At 44.1% G+C, this 24,158-nt stretch overlaps 1 protein-coding gene across 1 annotated transcript in view; it reads left to right on the top strand.

Annotated features, from left to right (window-relative positions):
* The window catches only part of LOC311312139 (transmembrane protein 65-like), a gene marked incomplete at both ends in the record, with an annotated part of 42,079 nt that extends 21,562 nt beyond the window's left edge, over positions 1–20,517 (top strand). Inside the window, 6 exons of the mRNA XM_084442010.1 lie at positions 3,148–3,215; positions 5,496–5,550; positions 11,862–11,904; positions 14,794–14,899; positions 16,689–16,789; positions 20,133–20,517. Coding sequence (XP_084298136.1) covers positions 3,148–3,215; positions 5,496–5,550; positions 11,862–11,904; positions 14,794–14,899; positions 16,689–16,789; positions 20,133–20,517 — 758 coding nt within the window. The remainder of the gene's footprint in view (positions 1–3,147; positions 3,216–5,495; positions 5,551–11,861; positions 11,905–14,793; positions 14,900–16,688; positions 16,790–20,132) is intronic.
* Between the last annotated feature and the right edge of the window lie 3,641 nt (positions 20,518–24,158).

The raw sequence follows: 24,158 nt of genomic DNA, 5'->3' as shown, positions 1-24,158 counted from the left end.
ATGGGTTGGGGCACGTACCATATGAAGGCTCGTTCTTAACGCAGCGGTGTGGGTTCGAATCCGGCCCCCACCCTTTCCTGCATGTCTTCCCTCTCTCTCTCTCTCTCTCTCTCTCTCTCTCTCTCTCTCTCCCACCTTTCCTGTCTGTCCTTACACTGTCCTATCCTAATGAAGCAGAAATGCTCTAAAAAATGTCTTAAAAAAAAAAAGCAGTAATTTTGTTGTATTTATAGGCACTTCCAGTATTATTAGATCAGGATTAGAAAAAAATACTTTGATATTGCCACCTTTAACAAGGCCTAGTAGCCTTTACAAGCCTGCTGATTCACATATGTTGACATTCAGGTTGCTTTGGGGTGCTGGAGTCCTACCTGTAGACAATCTATGCAAATATTATGTAAATCCAACCAGTGGGTGGAAAATTATGCAGGATTAACTTGTAACTCCCTTTTTCAGGAAATGTGTTGACTTTCCAGCACTTTTTTGCAAATGTGAATCACTTTATTGAATAATTTCAGTTAAGGAACAAAATAAGCAGTTATGTATTCAGTTGTTCCATTAGTAAGGAAATACTTTTGAAGAATGAAGCTACTTGCAAAACATTACTTTGAACAGAATTTGGAATGCGTCATCAATCATGTTTTTCCAAGGTGTGTAGGCTATAGGCTACTGGATCATTACTGAATCATTTAACACATGTTTTTTTCCTGAAACATTACACATCACTGATAATAATACTATATGCAAAACATTATGTTAAGACATTATTGGCAGGGCTGCTGTTCAGTGTATTGCAATTATAAAACAATCAAACCCAGAAAGGAAATAGACAAAGTAGAAGAAAAGTAGAAAAGTATTTTATTAGGGGCCGGACAGTCTCAGCTGCCCTTCCCTCCTCTATTCCCCAATATTGAGGGGCCGGGCAGCCCCTCCTCTATTCCCCAATATTGAGGGGCCGGGCAGCCCCTCCTGTATTTCACAATATTCTGAATCTTCTTCTTCTTCCTAGGAAGTCTGACTTCCCATGCATGAAAAATCACCAAACTTTGCACATAGGTCTAGGCCTATGCCAGAAGACCTCAACTGGTGTTGGGGGCCAATAGTCCTGATGGTGGCACTACAGCAACCGTCTAAGTTTAAAACTTAAAAAAATAATCATAAAAACTCAGCCGTACATGCTATCACTTTGCAACCACCACCAACATGTAGGCCCAAGTGAGCAGAAACATCCGTATGCTTTGAGCTGGCAGGAATTATGAAACCCATCACTCTGTTTTTCTCAAAAACTGTAAAACCTATCAAACCCTACTCCTCCCACATTTTTGGTCAATTGACACCCCAATTGCTACACTGCATCTTCAGACTGTCCCCTACAAACAATCTTCACAGATTTTTGAAATATCAAAAATTGAGCACACAGCACATCAATATGTTTTACTGTAAACAGTACTGTATGCAGCTACTGCAAATACTCAAATCTCCAATGTTCATGAAAAAAATGACAACATCTTCATGACATGGTAGATGTGGGGTGAAATGTTTCAGAATTCTATCTCAAACCTAATTTTTTGACAGTATTTTGTCCCCTCAAACTACTGCTGTTCATACAGGAAAAATACACTACCCACAATCCTATAGTGCAACAGCAATGTCTCCACCAACCAGAGATGTTGTTGGAAACCCCGCCCCAATAGCTGGCATGAGGACTACAGCTGGCTAACTTGACTGATTGAGAGGACACCTGTACCACTGATTGTTTGATTGGTTTCCACCTGTCTTGTTAGTTTGTGTATATATAGCCTTCATGTAGATCCCCTCTTGTTCTTTGTCTGTTCATTATTTACTGTAGCTGTGTGTTGCTCCTGGTGTTTCCTGTGTCATCTTATAAGTTTGTAAGCTTTGTCTTTTTTTCTCCACTTGTTGAGTGTGTACCTTCGTTTTATTGTTTAGTCCTTGGTTGGCTTTGTTTTTTACCCATTGTGGTGCCTTTAAACATTTTGTGGAAACTGGTGAAACCTCCATGTTACATACACCTGTGACATTTACATGCAACCCTTGATTGCTTGTCATTGTGAAACCATCTATCTATAATAATAAAAGGAAAGAAAATATGGAAGCTTCAGTATGTCCTCGTAGGTACAGTAAGTGATCGCTCAACCAACTAAAACTTTGGCACCAAGCATGGGGCAGAGCCTTTGCTTCCCAAGCACACATGTGACCCACCTCTTAAAGGGACGTACCACATTTTCCTGACCGTTACACATGTTCAGCAATGTTCTCCATACATGGAAGGACCTGAGCCTCCTCAGGAAGTAAAGCTCTGTCCCTTCTTGTAAATGTAAACATGAAATGCTTGAGGTTATGTTGGCATACTGTGCTCCCAAGGAGCTTAGCCATGGAAATAGTCACTTTGTCCCTCACAACCAAGCATCACCTGTCTTTTCATCCCCGTCTTCCTTTTCTCTTCATGGGGGTGTTATTTTCAGTGAGAGGCAGGAAACCCCCAGTCCACTTCTTTCATCTCAGGTCACAGTGAAACACTGCCAAATCAAATTTGCTTAATTTACGTACACTGAAAACTTGTTCAAGCTTGTTTATACCTTTGAGACACTGCAGTATCATGATGAACTCAGTCGGAAAGTACATTTCTTGTTGCATTGGCTTATTGTCACTGCACACACACCCCCATGGTGAGCTGTAGACCCACATGCGCCCTGGCAGGACGAACGATGACTGGCACGGAACGGAATGCAGCCTGCTAGGGGTGACTGGGATAGAATGGGACCATTCAGACCAGACTGGAGTTGTTTTTTGCTAGAATATTTTACCTTATTTGTCTCATTCCGCGGCTAATGTTTATTTTTCTTTTTTATCTTGGTGTGCTTTGACTTTCCAAAAGGAGAAAGCAAGCAGAGAAGGAATGTTAGACGTTAATTTGATACACAAGCATCTTTGAAAATTGCAAATTTTAGTAAATTGGTAATGACTCATACAGTATGATACATTGATTACTATTCATTAAATACAATTTACAATAGGATATTGTATCATCATACTGTATCTGATCAATATAATTGAAATCGAAGTTCTGTGTCCTTATGCTTCCTGGGTCGAGCAACTAATTTCTGATTTTTTTCTGTATTGCAGTTCTTATCCACAACGCCATCCCATTCGTGGGGTTTGGATTCCTGGACAACGCCATCATGATTGTCGCTGTAAGTCTCAGATTGATCAAGGTCAAACCTTTTGCGTTATCAGCCACAGTCAATGGTGTAGTGGAGGGTATCCGCAGGTATACGGAGTATACATTATTGTATATAATTAATGCATTATTATTATTATTATTATTATTATTATTATTATTTACCCACTTCTTTATCTATGGACCCACACCACTCGTGTAAAAACAAACATTTCTGCTACAGTATGCTCATTTCTTTAGTCAGAGTATACCCACTTCTTTAGTCAGAGTATACCCACATCTTTAGTCAGAGTATACCCACTTCTTTAGTCAGAGTATACCCACTTCTTTAGTCAGAGTGTACCCACTTCTTTATTTAGAGTATACCCACTTCTTTAGTCAGAGTATACCCACTTCTTTAGTCAGAGTATGCTCACTTCTTTAGTCAGAGTATACCCACTTCTTTAGTCAGAGTATACCCACTTCTTTAGTCAGAGTATACCCACTTCTTTAGTCAGAGTATACCCACTTCTTTAGTCAGAGTATACCCACTTCTTTAGTCAGAGTATACTCACTTCTTTAGTCAGAGTATACCCACTTCTTTAGTCACCACTACACCCCTGGCCATAGTGACGCCACACTTTGTTAGATATACTGTAAATGGAAATACATGTACGCTCGAGCTGAAATTAAGTCTGTTTGTTTAGCATACTAATGCATGAACAGGATCATATAGGCTTACTAACTGGCTATAAGTTTACATATGAGCCTTGGCCCTCCGTGTTTTGTGTCCACATCAACCTCAGTGTAAATATTCAGATGATTCTGAATATACATGCAGAACCAAATGCAATATGTTGTTGTGGAAATTAAATAAACTTTATTTAATGGGCAGTCAGGCGAGATGCAGCTAGCTTTGTCTACAATATAATTCTCTCCCAGAAGCGCTGACCAGCTGTCTGAGAGACCACACAGAACCTCAAGATCTGAAGCCTTTGCCAGTGTTATGAACTAAAACGGATCGATTTAAGTAGAATACAATAACAATTAATTTCTCCTTCCATTTCTCATCTCAAAGCTAAAGTGAGGACTGATTTAATTCTGAGGAGTCGGTCTTGGAGCTACTGTGCTGCAGGTATCGTGTGTCTGTTAGCCATCCTGATCTCATGGGCCCACTTAGAAGGAGATGTGGTCTAGATGGCGCCGTGCGAGCAGCAGACGGTTGTAACAGCTTTTTGTTTTTGTACTCGAGTCCTGTGATTGTTTTTTGTCCTTTTCGTATCTTTTTGGGGGGGGGCGACCGCTGTATACTAGCATAAAGAACGGATAACAACAAGCTGGTCTACTCATGAGAACAGAAGATTGCGTTACAGGAAGCTAGAATGTTCCATGGAGAGACTGGAAATACCCAGGGAGTACTTAGGCACAGTATGCAACTGGACAACAGGTTGGAATGGGCTGGAAACACAGAAGCCATCTACCAAACTGAAGGCGATCATGGATAATGTCTCTTACCCTCTCCATGATACTCTGGTCAGGCAGAGGAGTGCCTTCAGTGGCAGACTGATCCTGCCACCATTAGACTTTTTAATGCATCCTCTGATTGGCGGGATGCCATGCCATGGACTTCACTGACACTTTAGATTGACATTTTAGAATGAAATGACATTTTAGATTTTAGATCTATCTAGCTATCTAGCTAGCTAGCTAGCTAGTCAGGAGAAGAGTGAAAACATTCCCCTCAGGGATAAGCATTGAATTCAGTTATTTGCTGTTCTTACAATAAAGTTATGCTCAGCAGTTCTGATACAAGTGCTGCTTATCAACATCGACCGCGACCTCCTCGGGGGCAGTGTGTTTGTTATGATTATCATCATCAACTAAACTGGACGCTGATTGGACAGGCAAACTTTTGGCCGAGCACAAACGGATTTGTCTTGAGAGTTGCCAGACTGTCAGACTGCATGTGAGCTTGGGAGATCGGGATAGTCTTATGAGGCCATGTGTCTGGTCCCATAATAGAGAATCATTCTCTAGGCCTTCAGCTGGGGTTTTGTGCTACTTTACAGTGGCAGGAAACATACCGATCATGTGATCTCGTATTTACCTCCGACCTGTCTCAAATAAATACTTGAAAGTATTTAGGTATTTGAGGTTTATTTGATATAAGAGTACCTCAGAGTTTGCAGTATTAGTTTCATTGCAATAGGTGAACTTAATCAAGCAAGCTCTTCTTAGTTAGTATTATAAATTGTATTAGACCCACATGTAAACAAATGAGAACTGACTATTGTTATTGTTTGTTTTGTTCTAGGGCACACAGATTGAGTTGTCCATAGGAGTGATCCTTGGGATTTCAACCATGGCAGGTACTGTACCTAACAGTAATGTTCAAAATGATTCAGTTTGAATCCAGAAACGTTCAGTATATGAAAAGTTCATCTGTGCACTTGTGAATACTAAACATGATGTCAAATTGAAGCCCCAGAAACTCCAAACAGGAGCTTCTTGTCTTTGAAATCGAGAGTTTAACATGTTTTTGAAAGATTTTTCAAGGTGCCCATCCACATCCATTGTATGACCAAAACGGTGGTAGAGCAATTATCAGACTTTCTCAAAAGTGCTAGTATTATCAACGTTTTGATCTGAACCATTGTATATGATCATAAGTAACCTTAAAAAAGTGCTAAACATGCATTGTCCCTTTACTACTCCTTTAATCATTTTGGAAAGCACTTTTCATTGTGAATATGAATCATCTCAATGTGCTGAAAGAGCTGAATGTAATGAGTATTCATTCATATGTATGTATGATAATATTCCTCTCCAGACATTTCAAAGGCATTTGCATTTTAACAGAATTATATTTTCCATTTCGGCACTCGGGAACCATAGATAGCTACCGTCACATGAAATGATCCATCAGCCAGTGTGAGAGGTGCAGAGGACGCGTCCTGAAGTACAATATGGCGGCAGTGTGTGTGTGTTTGCGTGTGTGCACTTGTGTGTGTGTGGTTGTGTGAACTGCTGCTGTGTACCTTGAAATCTCTGCTGAAGTCACTGCCTATGAAAGATACAAACACCTTGACTTTCCTTCACATCCAGTCGAGTGGTCACACTTTAAAGAGGAGGGGGTTGATAGAACCCACATGGAGCTGTGATAAGGCAGATAAATCACCTCTCCTGGATTTATTACCTCCCCCAGTGTTTATTTATGGGTTCTCTGACGCTCAGTTGCAGTATATATATATATGTGTGTGTGTGTGTCAAATAAAGTTTGATTTGATTTGAATATATAGCACTGTACTATAAGTAACTTTTGATGGTAGCAATATACTGTGTATAGAGCTCATCAATATTTAGTACACGTAGCAGTACCAAAAAATACGGGTTCTCGATACCAATCCCCACCAGCCACCCTCCGGAGAAAGATCATGATCATTTGTATCCTTGATCTCGTTCTTTCGGTCATGACCCATCCTTCATGACCATAGGTGAGGGTAGGAACGAAGATAGACCGGTAGATCGAGAGCTTTGCCTTTCGGCCTCAGCTCTCTTTTCGTCACATTAGTGCGGTAAAGCGATTGCAGAACCGCACCAACTGCTCCGATTCTCCGGTCAAACTCCCTCTCCATGGTTCCCTCACTCGTGAACAAGACCCCCAGATACTTGAACTCCTTCACTTGGGGACTCATTCCAGACAGGGGGCCCCAGACTTCCTCCGGGACAGGTCTCTCTTCCTCTATGGTTGTGTTCCATCATCAGGGGTTGTTACCTGTAACCCCAGGAAGGGGGGCTAGGGGGGTACGACCACTTGCCCAAGGTGGACCCCCAGAGTAGTGGAGGGAAGGAGGGGACATACTGTACTTCTCCATTCTAGTTTGCACTGAAACTAGTGTCATAGAAATTGTAGTTTCACGTTTCACCACCTCCTTTGTAATTCACCACCTCCCTCAACCTTCCACATAGACAGGATGACCGCTCCAGGAGGTCGAGACACCTAGACGTTGTCTGCTCCAGAATAACCATCCTTTGTCCCTTTGTCCCTGCAAGAATTACCGCCTTTTCTCATGTCACGTGTCTGTATTCTCGACCACTGTTGATGACGCCTGCCATTTAATATGACGTGTACAATGGGTTAGCCAATCACATCCCTGGAAGCGTCATATCTGTGTATTGCTTGAATATAAGGCCGCGCAAGACCAGACTGCGGCACTTCACTTGGATAAACCACTCATGTGCGTTGTCCTGAAGTCCTTGCGTTGTATGTTTTCTCAATAAACCAGACTTAACCTCTTTGAGCGAGTCTTGGCAAATCCTTTTTGACTAGATCAGTTAAAAATCTTCTACACTAGCCACTGTCCCTCTCGAGAGTGCACCGTTTGACGAAACACTGATTCCGCCCGTTGTATATGATCGTAAATAACCTTATAACGTGGCTTATAATGCTAAACTCCAAACCTGTCCTTTAAGCCGCATTCCCTTTGGGTTCAATAATATGTTAAGTATGATGAGAGAGTTTCCATAATGTACGGAGAATTATTCTCCAATTTTCTTCGTCTTGAACTTTTTTATTCCAAGGGGATTATTTGAATGAATTCATTTCATCAGAAGACCATATTAACCTGGCCGTGACCTTTACAGTCCTGCTGCAGATCACACCGGCACAGCCCTGGTCTCTAGCTTAACTACAGCCACACGTCATCAGCTGGCTGCTCTCTCCCTCAGGAATCATGAATGCTGATGGGGTCTGTTCACGCCAGGAAACGTCCAGAGAGAGGGTGTGAATGTGAGTGAGTGTTGTGTGAGGTGTCAACTCAGGGGGAAACTTTTGATCGAATCTGGCTACAAAACACTTTTGTTCCTGTGCGTGTGCGTGTGCGTGTGTGTGTGTGTGTGTGTGTGTGTGTGTGTGTGTGTGTGTGTGTGTGTGCGCGCCCACATGCGTATGCTATACCCTTGGTCAGCCAAATTGTCCCCTGCTGAGATACTGCAGAGCTATTTTAAGGCCATCAGACACAAACACACACACACTCAAAGACACACACATACACACACTCAAAGACACACACAGGCAGACACACGCACACACACATACACAGACAGGCACTGTGTCAGTGTAATGAGGACCAACAGTGTTTGAAGCCAACTTTGATCAAAATGTGACGCATCCATTTTCCCAGAGTGCTTTGTCCCTCGCCATCATTAAATCATTCTCCTCGTTCCAGATCTCCCCCTTCCACCCAGGAAGCGTGGACTGTTTTACATCAGTCTAGGAGCATATAATTGGTATAAGCTTTAATGGCTTAAACCAGTCCGCATGTAGCTGGGAGTGGAGAAATGGGACCGGTGGGAGTTATTCAGCGCTGTGTGTGGTGGACTGGCTGCTTTGAGGAAATGGATGTGCTAGCTAGCTCCAGAGTCTTCTGATCGAATTCTTACTAAGCCCACTCTGTAACAGTACCAGAGACTAGAGGATGTTGATCGATAACAGCATCATTGGATTAACAGTACCAGAGACTAGGGAATATCGATCAACACACTATCACTGGATTACTGTTTGCCTGTAATCCGGTTATTGTGAGTTTTCTCCTATGTACAGTCAACAGCCATTTTATATCCATAAGGTACCATTTTATATCCATAAGGTACCATTTTATATTCATAAGGTACCATTTTATATCCATAAGGTACCATTTTATATCCATAAGTTACCTCAAAAGAGGGTGCACAGTTACCAAGGCCTGTCTCATTCACTCAAACCATGTTGGGTATTGGACAAAGATAGCGTATTGTAGTTTTTAAAATTACACTGATTCAATAATTTCCATGTTTAATGATAATGAATGCAAAGGGAGAACTCATCCTATAAACAAGTGCCTTATATCCCACCCAGACCCTTTTACCCCCCATGTCTACAGTGATGAAAAGCAGCTCTGACTTGTATTGGGCTATGGTCGAGTGAAACGTACCTCGCCTTCTGACCTTGGAAGTCTGCCTAAAATCTGGTCCACTTTCTCCAGCAACGACAAAAAATCTATAATAATAATGTTGTTCTTGTAACTGGAACAATAAATTACAGACAGGCAACCTGGGACAGTTGTAAAGACATCAGCGCTACATTTTCCCCTAATAAAGATTGAGTCCCAAGGGGTTGATATGATTAACCTGGAGGGAGGGAGGGAGGGAGGGAGGGAGGAGGAGAGAGAGAAATACAGTTGTGTTCGTCCTCAGTCAATCATCTACATTCAGGTCTTGGTTTGTTGACGAGAGACGGAACCTTCAGTCTCTGTGACTCCCAGCACCTTGTTGCCATGACATTCCGATCAGCTGATGTAGATTGATTGGCTGAGGCCGATCCCAGCAAACTAGGGTGTCCCAGGCTGCGTTCTGAATCACTTATACTTTTTACTCTTTGTAAGTACGTACTTTGCACACAGTACGCATACAATTGGGACGTACCATTTGTCATAACATTGCACCTTGAAATTTGCCCACATCCATCGCTGTCCATAAAGTGACATTCGTAATTTCCACTGTGCAATGGATTGTGGGTCAGAATAGCCAGACAAGTCTGCTGGCTTGCGTACTGCAAAATACGACCGGATGTAGTACAGTAGGACATCCTGGTATTTTTGCCATACTGCATGTGGCATACTATGTATTGGGACATACTACATCCTTTTTTGGCATACTATATAGTATGGAAGTATGCAATTTGGAACGTAGCCCCAGTGTCTGTTGTCTGATGTAACCTTGTGACATCAAGCTCTCCTTGGGGGAGTAGAGCCTGGTTTCCATTCACTAAGAGATTCAGACCAGATAGCAAGCGGATCTGGGCCATATACAGGCCAGATCTGGCCCTTGTGGCTTAGTTCCGGCCCATATATGGCCCAGAATCAATACACATCCGCTTGCTATCTGGGAGACCATGTCTAGGGCCAGCCTACTCCAAAACTGTATCCGGTAATTTGGTTTGGGTGCTGCCTGGAACCTTTTAAAGTTGTTAGCCAATCAAATCACGTTTGGCCGGTGCAGCCTGGGAATGTTGAAGTTTTTATCCAATCACGTGTTGGGTGGGTGAAGCCTCTAATTGCGTTGGACAGTTTTTAACTTGGAAGAAGGAAGGCAGAAGAAAAAGCGGTATGAAACCATCTCAATGAGAATAAGAAACCTAATACAAAGTTCGTAGGGCTTCTATTAAGAGTCATTAAGAGGCTGACTCGGAGCAGGAATGTTGTCTGCGGATGCTTCAGGCTACGCAGCACAATTAGCAGAAGTAATGATGGTGAAATGTTAGTGTTGCTATGGGGGAGATGTAGCAGTCATTGTCAGTCGGCGACTTATTCTATTCTCTCTCTCTCTCTTTCTCTCTCTCTCTCTCTCTGTCCTTGCTCTGTCCCCTCTCTCTGTTTCTTTGTATGTTTCTGTCTGTGTCTCTCTCTCTTTCTAAGCCTTTCATTTGCATCTAGGTATACCTCTAATTTGCCTGCTCTCTGATTGGTTCAGAAGTTTGTCCTGCGTGTCATGACTAATTAGCTCGCCCCCCCCTCAACTGGGACGTCCTTCCCAGCTACTTATCAGTCTGTCCATATGTCCCGCCTCTCTGACATTGTCTCCCTGTCCTTGGTCTGCTGTCCAAGCCTTCCTGCAGCACTGCTGTTTATGGGATAAGGAGGTCATGTTGATGGGGGTCCCACAAGTAGCAAACATGCTCTGCATTGGTGGAGATCTGATACAGACTTGGATGTGCATAGACTCCGCCTCTACCACCCATTTGATTGGTCTACGCCTCTACCACCCATCTGATTGGTCTACGCCTCTACCACCCATCTGATTGGACTCCGCCTCTACCACCTATCTGATTGGTCTAATGTCTTGATAATAATGTGGAGGTGACGCTGATGGCAGGAGTCCTATATCGCTATTTATTACACGGATCTCTGAAATACTCTGTTCTGATTGGACAATCGCACATTCTACCAGTCAGTTATTTCTCGATAATTGAACGACGTCAAGGGCAAACGAGCAATATTGACCGCTGCTAAGGGCAACACATTATGTCTACGGGCAAAAGTTGAAAGTTGTCTGAAAGTTGCTGAACATTCTAAACCGTTAATAACAGTTTTGGCATTTTCAAGCCAATCTCTGAAAATGTCCATTGCCCAAGCACACGGAACCATTTTGCTGATGAAACAAAAAGTGTAGGCCTATTAATAGCCCATTAATCATCATCATCATCATCGAAAAATTAGCCCGACATTGCGTTCAGAACCCTGAGGCTACTTGCCTTAATTTCTTTCACCACCGCTACTTAACAATGACATTCACTTTTTATTTCGCCAGCGAATTGGTTCCCCATGTGCTCGGGCCATGGACTGCTTCAGATCAATGCCCATAATGTGTTGCCCTTAGCAGCGGTCAATATTGCTTGGTTGCCCGAGACGTCAGTCAATTATCAAGAAGTAATTGTCCGGTAGATTGTGCGATTGTCCAATCGGAATCGAGTATTCCAGAGAGCCGTGTGATAAATCTTCAGATAAGACTTTGATTACCACTTATCTGATCACCGTCACGACACGATCGCAGTTTGACAGGTCCAGTAGAAAACTGACCCTCTTCCTCCCTCTCTCTCTCTCTCTCTCTCTCTCTCTCTCTCTCTTTCTCTCTCTCCTCACAGCTGCTGCTCTGGGGAACCTGGTATCAGACCTGGCTGGACTTGGGTAAGAATCACTGACAAAACAATGTACCCCTCTATTTCTACTCTACAGTAAACTCCTCCAGGCACCTCTCTGTGTCCTGCAGCCCCGGAGCTACAAGTCTGCTCAACAAGCAGACACGCTGACGAGTGAGCTGACGCTAATCCCCCCCGCTGTCTGTGGTGTCACATCAGCACAGCGAGGATATGATGCGTCCTAGCGGCGGTAAACACCGCGGCTCGGTAAACACCACGGCTCGGTAAACATTCCCCCCCCCAGACGACCCAGTAAACACGCCCTCCGGACGCCTCGGCGTCAGGATCCATAGCCCCCCCGTCGCGGTCCCGAGGGTACGACAGCGCCGCGGAGCGACACGCCCTAGAGCCGAGGCTTCGCTCCAGAGCCGGCGTCTCCTCAGATTCACCGTGCGGAGGACGCTCCTTAACATATCAGTGTTATGGCGATTACCGAGACAGAATTGTTGTCTCCATAAGACCTCTCGAGGCACCCGGTCATAAGCCCTCTCCAAATCCACCAAACAAATGTAGACAGGTTGGGCAAACTCCCAAGCCCCCTCCAAGATCCTCACGCGAGTGAAGAGCTGGTCGGTCGGTGGTTCCACGACCAGGACGGAATCCGCATTGTTCCTCTTCAATCTGAGGTTCGACTATCGGCCGGACCCTCCTTTCCAGCACCTTAGAGTACACTTTCCCTGGGAGGCTGAGTAATGTGATGCCTCTATAATTGGCACACACCCTCTGGTCCCCTTTTTTGAATATTGGGACCACCACCCCAGTCTGCCACTCCTTTGGCACTGACCCGGACTTCCACGCAATGTTAAAGAGGCGTGTCAATCAAGACAGCCCCTCAACACCCAGCACCTTCAGCATTTCTGGACGGATCTCATCAGTCCCTGGGGCTCTGCCACTGTGGAGTTGTTTGACTACCTCAGTGACCTCCTGCAGGGAAATCGATGAGGAAGCTCTTTCATCTTCTGGCTCTGCCTCGATCATAGAGTTCTCCTTCCAGGGCTCGACGACCTCCTCAGGTGAGGTCAGCGGTGTCACGGCTCGGATGGTCCCCCGCTTCCTCTACCTGAGGTGTCGGATGGTTTTCCAGAAACATCCGTGCATCCGACCATCTCCCCACCTTTGTTTCCTGTCTCAAAACACACCTCTTCATACAGACATACTCTCTATAATTTTGGAATTTGTAGATTGATATTTATAATTGTTTTATTGTTGTACCTTTGTTAATTTTTATTTTATTTTAGTCTGTTTACTTGTTTTAACCATGTTGACCTTGGGTGTTTTGAAAGGCGCCTTGAAATAAAATGCATTATTATTATTATTATTATTAAGCACCTTGGTGCCAACCAAAAGTCCTTCTCCTTAAAATAAAACCTTCTGGAGCATTGAGATGCGGGTGAGAGCATCTGCAGTCCCTCCTGCTCTCAGTGAAGAGGTGGTGTCTGAGCCAAGGTGATTATCGGTGTCCAGTCATGTCCGCTCACTGATTTGTTCAGAGAGTTCACTTTTTCCCACAGACTGACCGCTCACCCAGAGTGACCCCTGCCCCAATCCTGACTTAGCTCTGCCCCCTGCTGTTTGAAAGGTCTACACACACACATTCTCTCTCTCTCTCTTTCTCTCTCTCTCTCGCACACACACACGCACACACAGCTATTCATAGCTCCTTGTTTGTCCGCTTAGCATCTGCAACAAGCTGTTGACTTAGCAATTCTGCTGCAATGAAAACATTTTCTGGATTGTGTCCAGAAACTCTATCTAATGGACGACTGGGCCCTCAAGCAGTTAGGCCCATGCTGATACATCATGGCCGCTGTGGCCTTAACACACTGCCTGGGCTGTCAGTGGGCCGGCTACTCAACACTGAGTGGGCCTTGAGGGAGGGGCAGAGTTGATTTCTGTGTACGCCAGTCCCTCACGGCCGCTGTAGTCCTGCTGTAATGCATTGCTGTTATTGGTTGCTCCTATCGACCGGGGCCGCGTTCCATACCTCACAGCGCTCACTTAGAGTGCGGTAAGTGTGGTTTAATAGGTTCCTGCGCTGCGTGGTACACGGGGATGTGTCCCCATCCGTCACCCCCGAGACCGAGCAGCACCGCCGCGGTGGGGTCTGATGTACCGGCGGGCGCACGAACAACGGCGCCTCCCTAATCCGCTCGTTTATCATACACATCTGTTTATTTATTTGTTTGTGTTTTCTCTGTGGTGGCGAATTTTTTGAACGAGGGCCTCATTTTCGACTTGATGGTGTTTTTGACTGATGGAGATCATTTTCAGTTAATTCCATGTTGTAGATAGCCTTTGTTCGTTCCAATTTCCACTGGTGGCTAATGCTAGTGCAAGACAATGAAGTCACGTTAGCCTGTCCAAAAAAACACCCCCAAAGCGCACCCAAAAACAAATGAAATATGAATAAAGTCTCTCTGGGATTCTTTTGTGTCTATTTACCATCCATTTTGAATTCAACCTATTATGTAATCCGTTCGGGTTTGTGGAATATTTATGTCTGTGAGTCTTCAGGCAGAGTAACAATCAAAGCTTTGATTGATTGATTGGAGACAGCACTTGTCAATGTCAACAAAGTGCGAGCACGAGCGTGCGTGTGAAAGAGAGTGATCCAGCTTACTAAACATTCTTAGAAAACGTCGTGTGCATATCCAGGTTGTCAAAACAAGCAAAGGAAATGGACGACACAGAGCTTTCACAAATTCCCATTGAACAATAAGAAAAGAGCTGTGTTTGGTTGCTCTTCGTATGGATGTGAACACCCCCACTATCCAGGCGAATAACATCATCGCATATTTTCGCCTGGATTCTGCGCACGTCTGTGAGAGGTTGACCGCACCGCGCTGGGAAGATGATAACGTGTCTCCTGTCCCCTCAGGCTGGCGGGGTACGTGGAGGCGCTGGCCTGTCGACTGGGCATGCAGATCCCTGACCTCAGCCCCAAGCAGGCGGACATGTGGCAGACCAGAGTCAGCCAGCACTCGGTGGGTAGACGACCACCGCCTCACACCGCCGTCTTGTTCCGTCTCGTTTATTTGTTTACTTGTCTGCCCTGTGAAGGGTTTGTTTACAAGGTGATTATTCTGACTGACACGGTGGATAAGACTATTCTGGTGTCGCCCCCCTGTCTAAACTCTGCCAGTCCTCTCTGTCTCTGCTAATGTGACTGTTCAAACAACATCCACATCTACATGTACATCTATATCGATCACTGGAATTTAACCTGGCTCAAAATACTATTTGAAATAATTTCAATATCGGCTGTTCCCAAAAACACTAGCCCCGCCCACCTGATAGTAGAAGTAATTTAAAGTATTTCAAATAGTATTTCCACCCAGGTGAAGTGAGAGAATTATTTTGTACTGGCCACTCTGTATTCTGTTCCTGTGAAGGTTCATAAGTGATCATCACTTACGACCGTATAAACCATCAATATTATATTATGTCATGGCTTTCGGCATTAATTAAGTCAGACAATGAAACACATTTAATCAAGCTTCTGATTTTAGTTTGCTGTGAAAATATTTATAAAACATGAATTTTAAAAGATCCTTTGAAAACCTAATTAAGGAGTTAATTAGAATAGCCTCAAGCGTTTCAAATGATTTCTAAAAGATCATAGTTACAGAGAAGTTGCCGTAATGGAAGGCCATTATGTGTTAGGTAGGTGTCCGGTACAGTATGTCTAGTAGCTACAGTCCATCAGACATGCTGGTGCCGTCCAGGTGGCCTAGTGGTTCACTCAACTAGGTCTGATGAGGTGGTTCAATCCTTGGTGACATGATTTGATCCCTGAGTCTACTCATGTGCTTTCATGCCTCTCACTGGTGTCATTTTCCCAGGGTGCATTGGTTATGCAAACGCATAAACTGGATTTCACCCCACTGGGGCGTAACCCCCAATGTTTTCTCTCAGGGATGAAAACGTTTTTGTTGGTTTCTAGTTGTCGACCGACTCTGCTGACGTGCGACCCAAATTTATTTCATGATCTTGTAGAAAAGGAAAAGGAAAGCTACAAGCTGAGTGAGTCCCTTCTACCCCCCCGGGGTGAGGCTAACCGTTTTGACAAATAAACGCCAGACTGATTTGTTAAAATCTTTTTCACACAAAGTGCAAAAAAAAGTTGAAATAACTTTCTTCAGCTTTCTTCGGCTGAAAGGATTCAGGCCTATTTTTGGTAGTAGGCCACAGAACTAAATACCACATCTCATTGCTAAGTAGCCTAGGCTAGACTAGGCAATTTGTAAGTAGCATAGGCTAAATTGTTTACTCAAATGCCATTTATTTGTGCTGCTAGCTGTATGTTAGGGTACAAATTCTGATAGATTCCATATTTTAATGAATGTATTATTAGAAGCTTTTTTTGATTGACAGGTTAGTCAGGGGTCCCTTTGAGATTAAAATAACCCACAGGAATCTAAATGAATCTCTGGAGCCTCCAACTCCTCACTTCCTCTCTGCTCCCATTCTGTCTAATAGATTGAGAGCGAATGTGAAGATAGCGTGGACTGACACCTCGATCTATAAAAAAAAAAGCACAACATTGTTCGTTGTTTGTGCCTCTTGTTGTTGGCGGGGTAAGGCTGTCCTTTCTGTTTCCTGTTGGCGGGGTAAGGCTGTCGTTTCTGTTTCCTGTTGGCGGGTAAGGCTGTCGTTTCTGTTTCCTGTTGGCGGGTAAGGCTGTCCTTTCTGTTTCCTGTTGGCGGGGTAAGGCTGTCGTTTCTGTTTCCTGTTGGTGGGGTAAGGCTGTCGTTTCTGTTTCCGTGTTGGCAGGGTAAGGCTATCGGCGTGGGCATCGGCTGCATCCTCGGTATGTTCCCTCTGCTCTTCTTCAAAGACGACGAGAAGAAAAAGGACAAAGGAGACTCACAGACGTCCGTCGACAGCAAAAGCAGCAACTGAGTCAACGGCACACAAGGACTTGGCCTCTGGCGAAGTGAAAGATGAAGGAGTTCCCATTGGACCGTTCCTTCACCCGATTGTTGCGTCAACCTCATGATGTTTTTGTCAGACCTACTAGGTAAACTAGATTACTAAACCTACAGTGTATGAGCATGAATACCTTTGATGATGTCGAAGTCTTAAAACTCTTAAATTGCACCTGCAGCATTCAAACCGAGCGGTAAGACAGCACATCAGGAGAAGCACTCTTCCATGCTAGCGGCGGCTTTTTTGAAGTTCTCTTTTCAGTTAATGAAGCTCAGTCTGTTGTATAAGAATAGGAACATCTACTGTAGTAGATGTTTTGATCTAACGCATCATTAAACTTCTCCGTTTGTGGTGCTAGCGGGGATTCAAACCAAAAAAAGCTGATTTTTCTTTTAAAGGATCTAGCTCAATTAACTGAGCTGCACAGGCCTGCTGTCAGTCAGTTGGGATACATCGTTAGTGGACTCTGCAGTTCTGCAGAATATTAAGTCAGAGGTTTTCCTTTGGCCTTTGGAACATTCCGGCATTTCTTTTGAATGATTAGATTAGAACAGTAGAATATATTAAAGTCAGAATTAAAGAACACTTGGGGAGCAAATGGAAGAGTGTGCCCGACCAGCTATTGCAGAAAGAGAACAAACTAGACCCTGTTTATCTAGCAGCAGGGGTCTGGGCAGGTTTCTTCTAGCTCTGCAATACCTAGCTGTAACATGACATGGCTGTTTGATGGCAGCGTCTATCGTTGGCCCCTTTGTCACCTTAAAGGGACGAATCTCTCCAAAAACATTTTCTCATACATGTGCACTCTGAAATGAAAGTCCCCAAATCATTATTTTACCTCCTTGAAAAGTCTCCCAGTAAAGCATTGTTGACACACAGCACATAATGGCCCTCTAGAAGTACAATATACCTCTTTAACTTCATAGTTTCACAAGCATGTCAGACTTTACGTTTTGTTTGATGTGATTTTTTCTTTGAGTTAAAGAACTTGTAATTTTCACATGGTCACACCATACTTTGGACTTAAAGTCGCAATGAAATGAAAAAAGCATTCTGTCCCATTTTGGTTCACATAATTGGTCATAGTGTTCACCTATTCAACGATGTATGCCAAAAGAAAATACAAAATTCTACTTTTGTTGTAATCTTATATCAAAGTATATAATGTCTGGAAAACGGTAGGTCACGTGCAATGACGACAACAGGTACCTTAGATTTTAGGGCCAATAATCTCACGACATCCACCCGTCAATCAACGCTATCCTTCTATCGAATCTGTCTAAAGTTCTTAAAACCCGTCCACTTGTCAATGTTCCAATCAAATTCCTCTAAACATTATGTCCCACCCTCATAGCTTGTTTGCGTCGGAAATACGTCAAACTACGGACGTTAGATGATCTCAAACGTCCGTTTCTGTGCGACTTTAAAAGCGGTGGGAAACAGGTCATCTCCCTCAGCCTCAGCGGTGTTTGCGGTTTCTCACCACTTGGGGGCGCTGTTGGACCAGCAACTGATGTAGAATTCAGTGGTTCAGAGGGAATATTCAACAACACAGCCTACTACTAATTCACTCATAACTGTCTATACTGCATATAAACATGTTAAAGAAGATACATAGTTTATTTAATGATCTCGTAGAAAGCTTATTATAGTATTCAAGATTCATCATAGTATATCCCTGCTATAGTATAGTAGTATAGTATATCCCTGTTATAGTATAGTATTTCCCTGTTATAGTATAGTATATCCAAATCAATGCTTAATGATTTTGACTGGGCTCACAAGTGAAGGATTGTGTGTCATTGGGTGAGACTTGATAACAACCAATCAACACATCATGTGCTTATATGTGCCTTAATCAAAGGTCAAAGGTCATTAGAAGTCACATCCCAAAATGCGTTTGCCTGTAAATTCTCGTGCTCCTATGATAATGATTAAGGCACCCTCTAATTCAGACAGTTATCCAACACAACTTACATTATAACATCCATGTCATGTATCACATCCCGCTCGTGTTGTTCCAGGTTCTAAGCACAGCTGCAGACGCTCCATCTCTTTTGATCTCGAACCCTCGGTGTTGAGCTGAAGAGAAACCTTCCATGTGGCACCTGAACATATTCCGTTTTTATTAATTTATTCGTGTGTATTTATCTGTTCATTCATTTTATCTTGATGGAAAATGCCAAGCACAAATACTTAAACTGTATGTCTGGTCGTATGTTCATATTGTAAGAATCTGCATTCTGTTTGAGGTTTAGTATCAAGGTAGGAATATGTATTGTATAATATGATGTTTTGTTCAGCATGCTTCCTGTTTAATGAAATGAGTTAACTCAATCATTTGGCCGGCCCAATGTAGAACCTTTGCAACACCTTTACAAGACCTTTACAAGACATGACAAGGAACCCCGGTTGGCACAGCACATTTGAAGATTGGTAGGAGCCATGCTGTAGAGAATACCATTATTTTAGTAGCAATACAGTTTCAAAAGAAAATAAAGGTCACAGTATTTACTCTAGTCCATGTATTATAGCCAAGACAAGTTTTGGAGTGCTGAAATGTGGGGTTTTCGATAATAAATGAACTGGAGCAAATAGGAAAGTTGACCTTTTCTATTTAAATGTTGGACTCGCCCTCAACAAACTCTTAGTTGTGCATCCTCCCTCTCTACAAATGGATAATAAAGTTGCTATTTGGTATGAAAACATGCAGCTATAATCCATACATTGTTAAAATATTGTTCAGCCTTGTCATTTCATCAATATCTATTGGTTTTAAATACCTTTTCTTTATTGTCGTTTGCCTTTTGGATATGATGGCTGCCAACTCATTTTTGAGATAAATCATTTTTTGTTTTGTTTTCATGAACCTAGCTTTGCTTTATACCATTCCAGTATGTTGATTTGAAGCAGCCTGCTTTGGAAGAGTCTGAATATCGATTACAGAAGGTCAATGAAGAGGTCGTAGTTTAGAAGTGTGTGAGACGCATCCCAGCAGAGAGCACTCGTCATCCACAATGACCCCTCCCCAGGACTGCATAGGGCTGCCGGACACACAACCCCTCTCTCTCTGACCGCCCCCGTGATACCTACACCTTTTCTACGGTGAGGTTATGGAGGTACTGTATATACTGCATATTTATGAAGTCGTATGTAAAATCAGGAACAAACACATGGAATCTTACTGTAACTTAAATCCTGAGAATTGAAATGACGTGGAAATGAAAAACATCTAATGCTTTCTGTTGTGTTTCTCTGGGTCTTCATTGCGTGTTATGGTTTTTCTAGGCGTAGTGAGTCTCTATACTTCTCTATGCTGCCCACGGCCCTGTTCTATACTGCTGAGTCTCTATACTTCTCTATACTGCCCACGGCCCTGTTCTATACTGCTGAGTCTCTATACTTCTCTATACTTCCCTCGGCCCTGTTCTATACTGCTGAGTCTCTATACTTCTCTATACTGCCCACGGCCCTGTTCTATACTGCTGAGTCTCTATACTTCTCTATACTGCCCACGGCCCTGTTCTATACTGCTGAGTCTCTATACTTCTCTATTCTGCCCACGGCCCTGTTCTATACTGCTGAGTCTCTATACTTCTCTATACTGCCCACGGCCCTGTTCTATACTGCTGAGTCTCTATACTTCTCTATACTGCCCACGGCCTCGTCCTAAAATGAGCCATAGACTCCTACATCCTTACTGCATCTCCTCTCCTTTCTACTACTCTCTTTTCGTCTCCTCTCCCCTCCTCCCCTCTCCTCCTCCACTCCTCTCCCCTCTTCTCCTCCTCTCCCCTACTCTCATCTCCTCTCCCCTCCTCTGGTCTCCTCTCCCCTCCTCTCTTCCCCTCTCCTCCTCCTCTCCCCTCTTCTCCTCTCCCCTCCTCTCCTCTCTTCCCCTCTCCTCCTCCTCTTCTCTCCCCTCTTCTCCTCCTCTCCCCTCCTCTCTTCCCCTCTCCTCCTCTCCTCTCCTCTCCCCTCTTCTCCTCCTCTCCCCTCCTCTCTTCTCTTCTCCTCTCCCCTCCTCTCCTCCTCCTCCTCTCCTCTCTCCTTACAGTAAATCTAGGGCCTACATTAAAGACCAGCAACAAAGCAACATACTGTACAGGCCAGGATGCTTGTGAGTTGGAGTTGAGGTGAAGAAGACAGATTCAACATTAGATCGTCCATAAAGTGTGTCTAATAATGTCATATCCATTCTAGAACGTCACACTTTATTAGTACAGTAGTTCATCACGCAGTCTCGTAACTCCTTATGAATGATAAACGCGTTGCGCGTCCCTGAAAACACCGATGCTATGCATCAATACTTCAGATGTCATTGGCACTGCCGTTACCTCCTCCGAAGATAACATTCACATTGGTAAACAAAACACGAGATATTCCACAAGGTTGACTGGTCCATTCTCTCACGCGATTCTCAGATCAGCAGTTCCATCAAAAGGAGAGAGCCCTTGACTGCTGGATGATGGCTTTCGATGTCAGTCATTATTACCACTGGTCAGTCATTATTACCACTGGTCAGTCATTAGTATCACTGGTCAGTCATTAGTACCATTGGTCAGTCATTAGTACCATTGGACAGTCATTAGTACCACTGGTCACTCGTGGATTTCCAGAAGGCTCTCTTCCCACAAACATCATGCACACGCAAACAGACAATACTTTAAAACGGGTTCCCAACCTTTCGTCCCTAGAGCCCCCCCACTTACACCTGATGGAATTCGCCCCCCTCCCCCAAATCGCTGTGAACGTCCAGTCTGTGTGTGTTTGTACTGCATGTGCGCTAATTACATCAGGTGTAAGTTAGGGTACAACGAAGCGCTTCGCCAATGTAGCAGTAATATTAATGTTGACATGATTCAGTCTCTGATTAATTTGTTGAGTTTATATGGTATTGTAGTTTATATGGTATTGTAGTGCCGTAAATACAAGGCTTTTTGACCCTTCATCAGATATAATCATGTATTTTGTTAAAATTGCTGTGTGACATGTCAATAACATGACTCTTTGACAAATATTTGTCTAGCTAATATTAAGGCCTCAAACCCCCCCCCCTGCGATTGTTGCCGCCCGCCTAACCCCAACAATCGCATGGGGGGGGGGGCGGGGGGGGCGCCAGGCCCGGACCCCAGGTTGGGAAACCCTGCTTTAAACCCACCAGGTCTGCTTGGTGTGAAATACAGGGGCGACACTATCCCACAAACACTTGCTCTTTTCGGGAGAAAGTTTATTTTAAGTGTAAATCTGGGCGGGGATTGCCTTGTTTGACCTTATTCTCCTTTTTATAATAAAAAATAAAAGGACGTTAGCCTGTGTGTTGTCAGAGTTCCCCAATTCATCTCCTACTAAAGAGACTTCATATAGCTGATCGATTCCCTGCATTCACACACAACACATTTACTAAGCATTAAATACGCGTTATGGCTTTGACTTTACCCTAAAGCAACCATTAAACCCCGTAAGGTAACAGTGGGCTAGTTTGAGATCAAGATGTTAAGTTCAGACGTAAACAAACGGACCGGCCGTATCTAGTTCTGGGGACTGTGGGGGCTCATAAGTGTCCACCAGGGGGCGCTGCTTAGTCCTTCTGGCATCACAGTTTGTTTCTGCGCACACATCCACTCACACACACACACACACACACACACACACACTGAAGTGTAGTGCGACTAGCGCTTCAAAAGTGTTCCTAAATCAGTTAAAAACTACACAAAGTGAACTGTACACGGTCTCCTCTCCTTTCATGGATCCAAGCAGCCCTTTTTTTTTCATTAGACAAATAAATGAACGTAGGCTACAGTCCCACCACCACCGGACGTCCAGCAGGGGGCGTGGCGTGGCTCGGCCAGCGGACGAGCAGGGAAACCCAGCCGTCCCACATACTCAGATCCCCCCCCCCCCCCCCCCCCCTCCACGCTTTGTTGTGAAGCACACAGAGCCGTCTTTGTTAGGCAACTCCAGGCCTCTCCTAGCCAAGACCCCCCCCCCCACTTGGAACAGCAGAGAGGGAGGAGAGAGAGAGAGAGAGAGAGAGGGAGAGAGAGAGAGAGAGGGAGAGAGAGGGAGGGAGAGAGAGAGGGAGAGAGAGAGAGGGGGAGAGAGAGGGAGAGAGAGAGGGAGAGAGAGAGAGAAGGAGAGAGAGGGAGAGAGAGAGAGAGAGAGAGAGAGAGAGAGAGGTGAGAGAGAGAGAGAGAGAGAGAGGGAGAGAGGGAGAGAGAGGGAGAGAGAGAGAGGGAGAGAGAGAGAGAGAGAGAGGGAGGGAGAGAGAGAGAGAGAGAGGGAGAGAGAGAGGGAGAGAGAGGCAGCGGTAGACTTCAGTTTCCCTTCACGTTGTTGTTGGAGTGGGGGGTCCGGTCGGGCGGTGGACCGGCGCCGGCGCCCCTCTGCTTGTGGTGCAGAACCAGCGCGGTCAGAATGCTGATGATGTGGACGTGGAGGTACATGGACCTGCGAGGACGAGAGGAGACTAGATGCAGCGTTTACTAAAAAACTAGAATCATCTGTAAAGTAGAATGTCAGAAGCCAGTAGAAACAGCTGTAAAAGAATCATTAAAAAGTTTTTAAAAATCTCTGCTTCTTCATGATATTATTTTGGAAAGTTAGCCAAGCAACAAATTGACTGCGCTCAATGGAACTCAGGGGCTCAGAAACCCTGTTCTAGAATGTATGGAAAGTTCTAGAATGTCAACAGGCAGATACAGTAGGTGCGCTCACCTGTAATACTGGTTTGTTCTGGTTTGTTCTCTGGTTTGTTCTGGTGTGTACTGGTCTGTTCTGGAGTGTTACTGGTTTGTTCTGGTGTAGTACTGGTTGGTTCTGGTGTGTTTACCTGTAGTACTGGTTTGTTCTGGTATATACTGGTCTGTTCTGGAGTGTTACTGGTTGTTCTGGTGTAGTACTGGTTGGTTCTGGTGTGTTTACCTGTAGTACTGGTTTGTTCTGTATATACTGGTCTGTTCTGGTGTGTTACTGGTTTGTTCTGGTGTGGTACTGGTTTGTTCTGGTGTGTTTACCTGTAGTACTGGTTTGTTCTGGTGTGTATACCTGTAGTACTGGTTTGTTATGGTGTAGTACTGGTTTGTTCTGGTGTGGTACTGGTTTGTTCTGGTGTAGTACTGGTTTGTTCTGGTTTGTTCTGGTGTAGTACTGGTTTGTTCTGGTTTGTTCTGGTGTAGTACTGGTTTGTTCTGGTATATACTAGTTTGTTCTGGTGTAGTACTGGTTTGTTCTGGTATATACTGGTTTGTTCTGGTGTAGTACTGGTTTGTTCTGGTATATACTGGTTTGTTCTGGTGTGGTACTGGTTTGTTC

This window comes from Borostomias antarcticus, assembly GCF_949987555.1.
Source record: "Borostomias antarcticus genome assembly, chromosome: 8".
Classification (NCBI taxonomy): domain Eukaryota; kingdom Metazoa; phylum Chordata; class Actinopteri; order Stomiiformes; family Stomiidae; genus Borostomias; species Borostomias antarcticus.
Note: the sequence above shows the minus strand (reverse complement) of the source record. Positions and strands in the feature narration are given on the sequence as shown.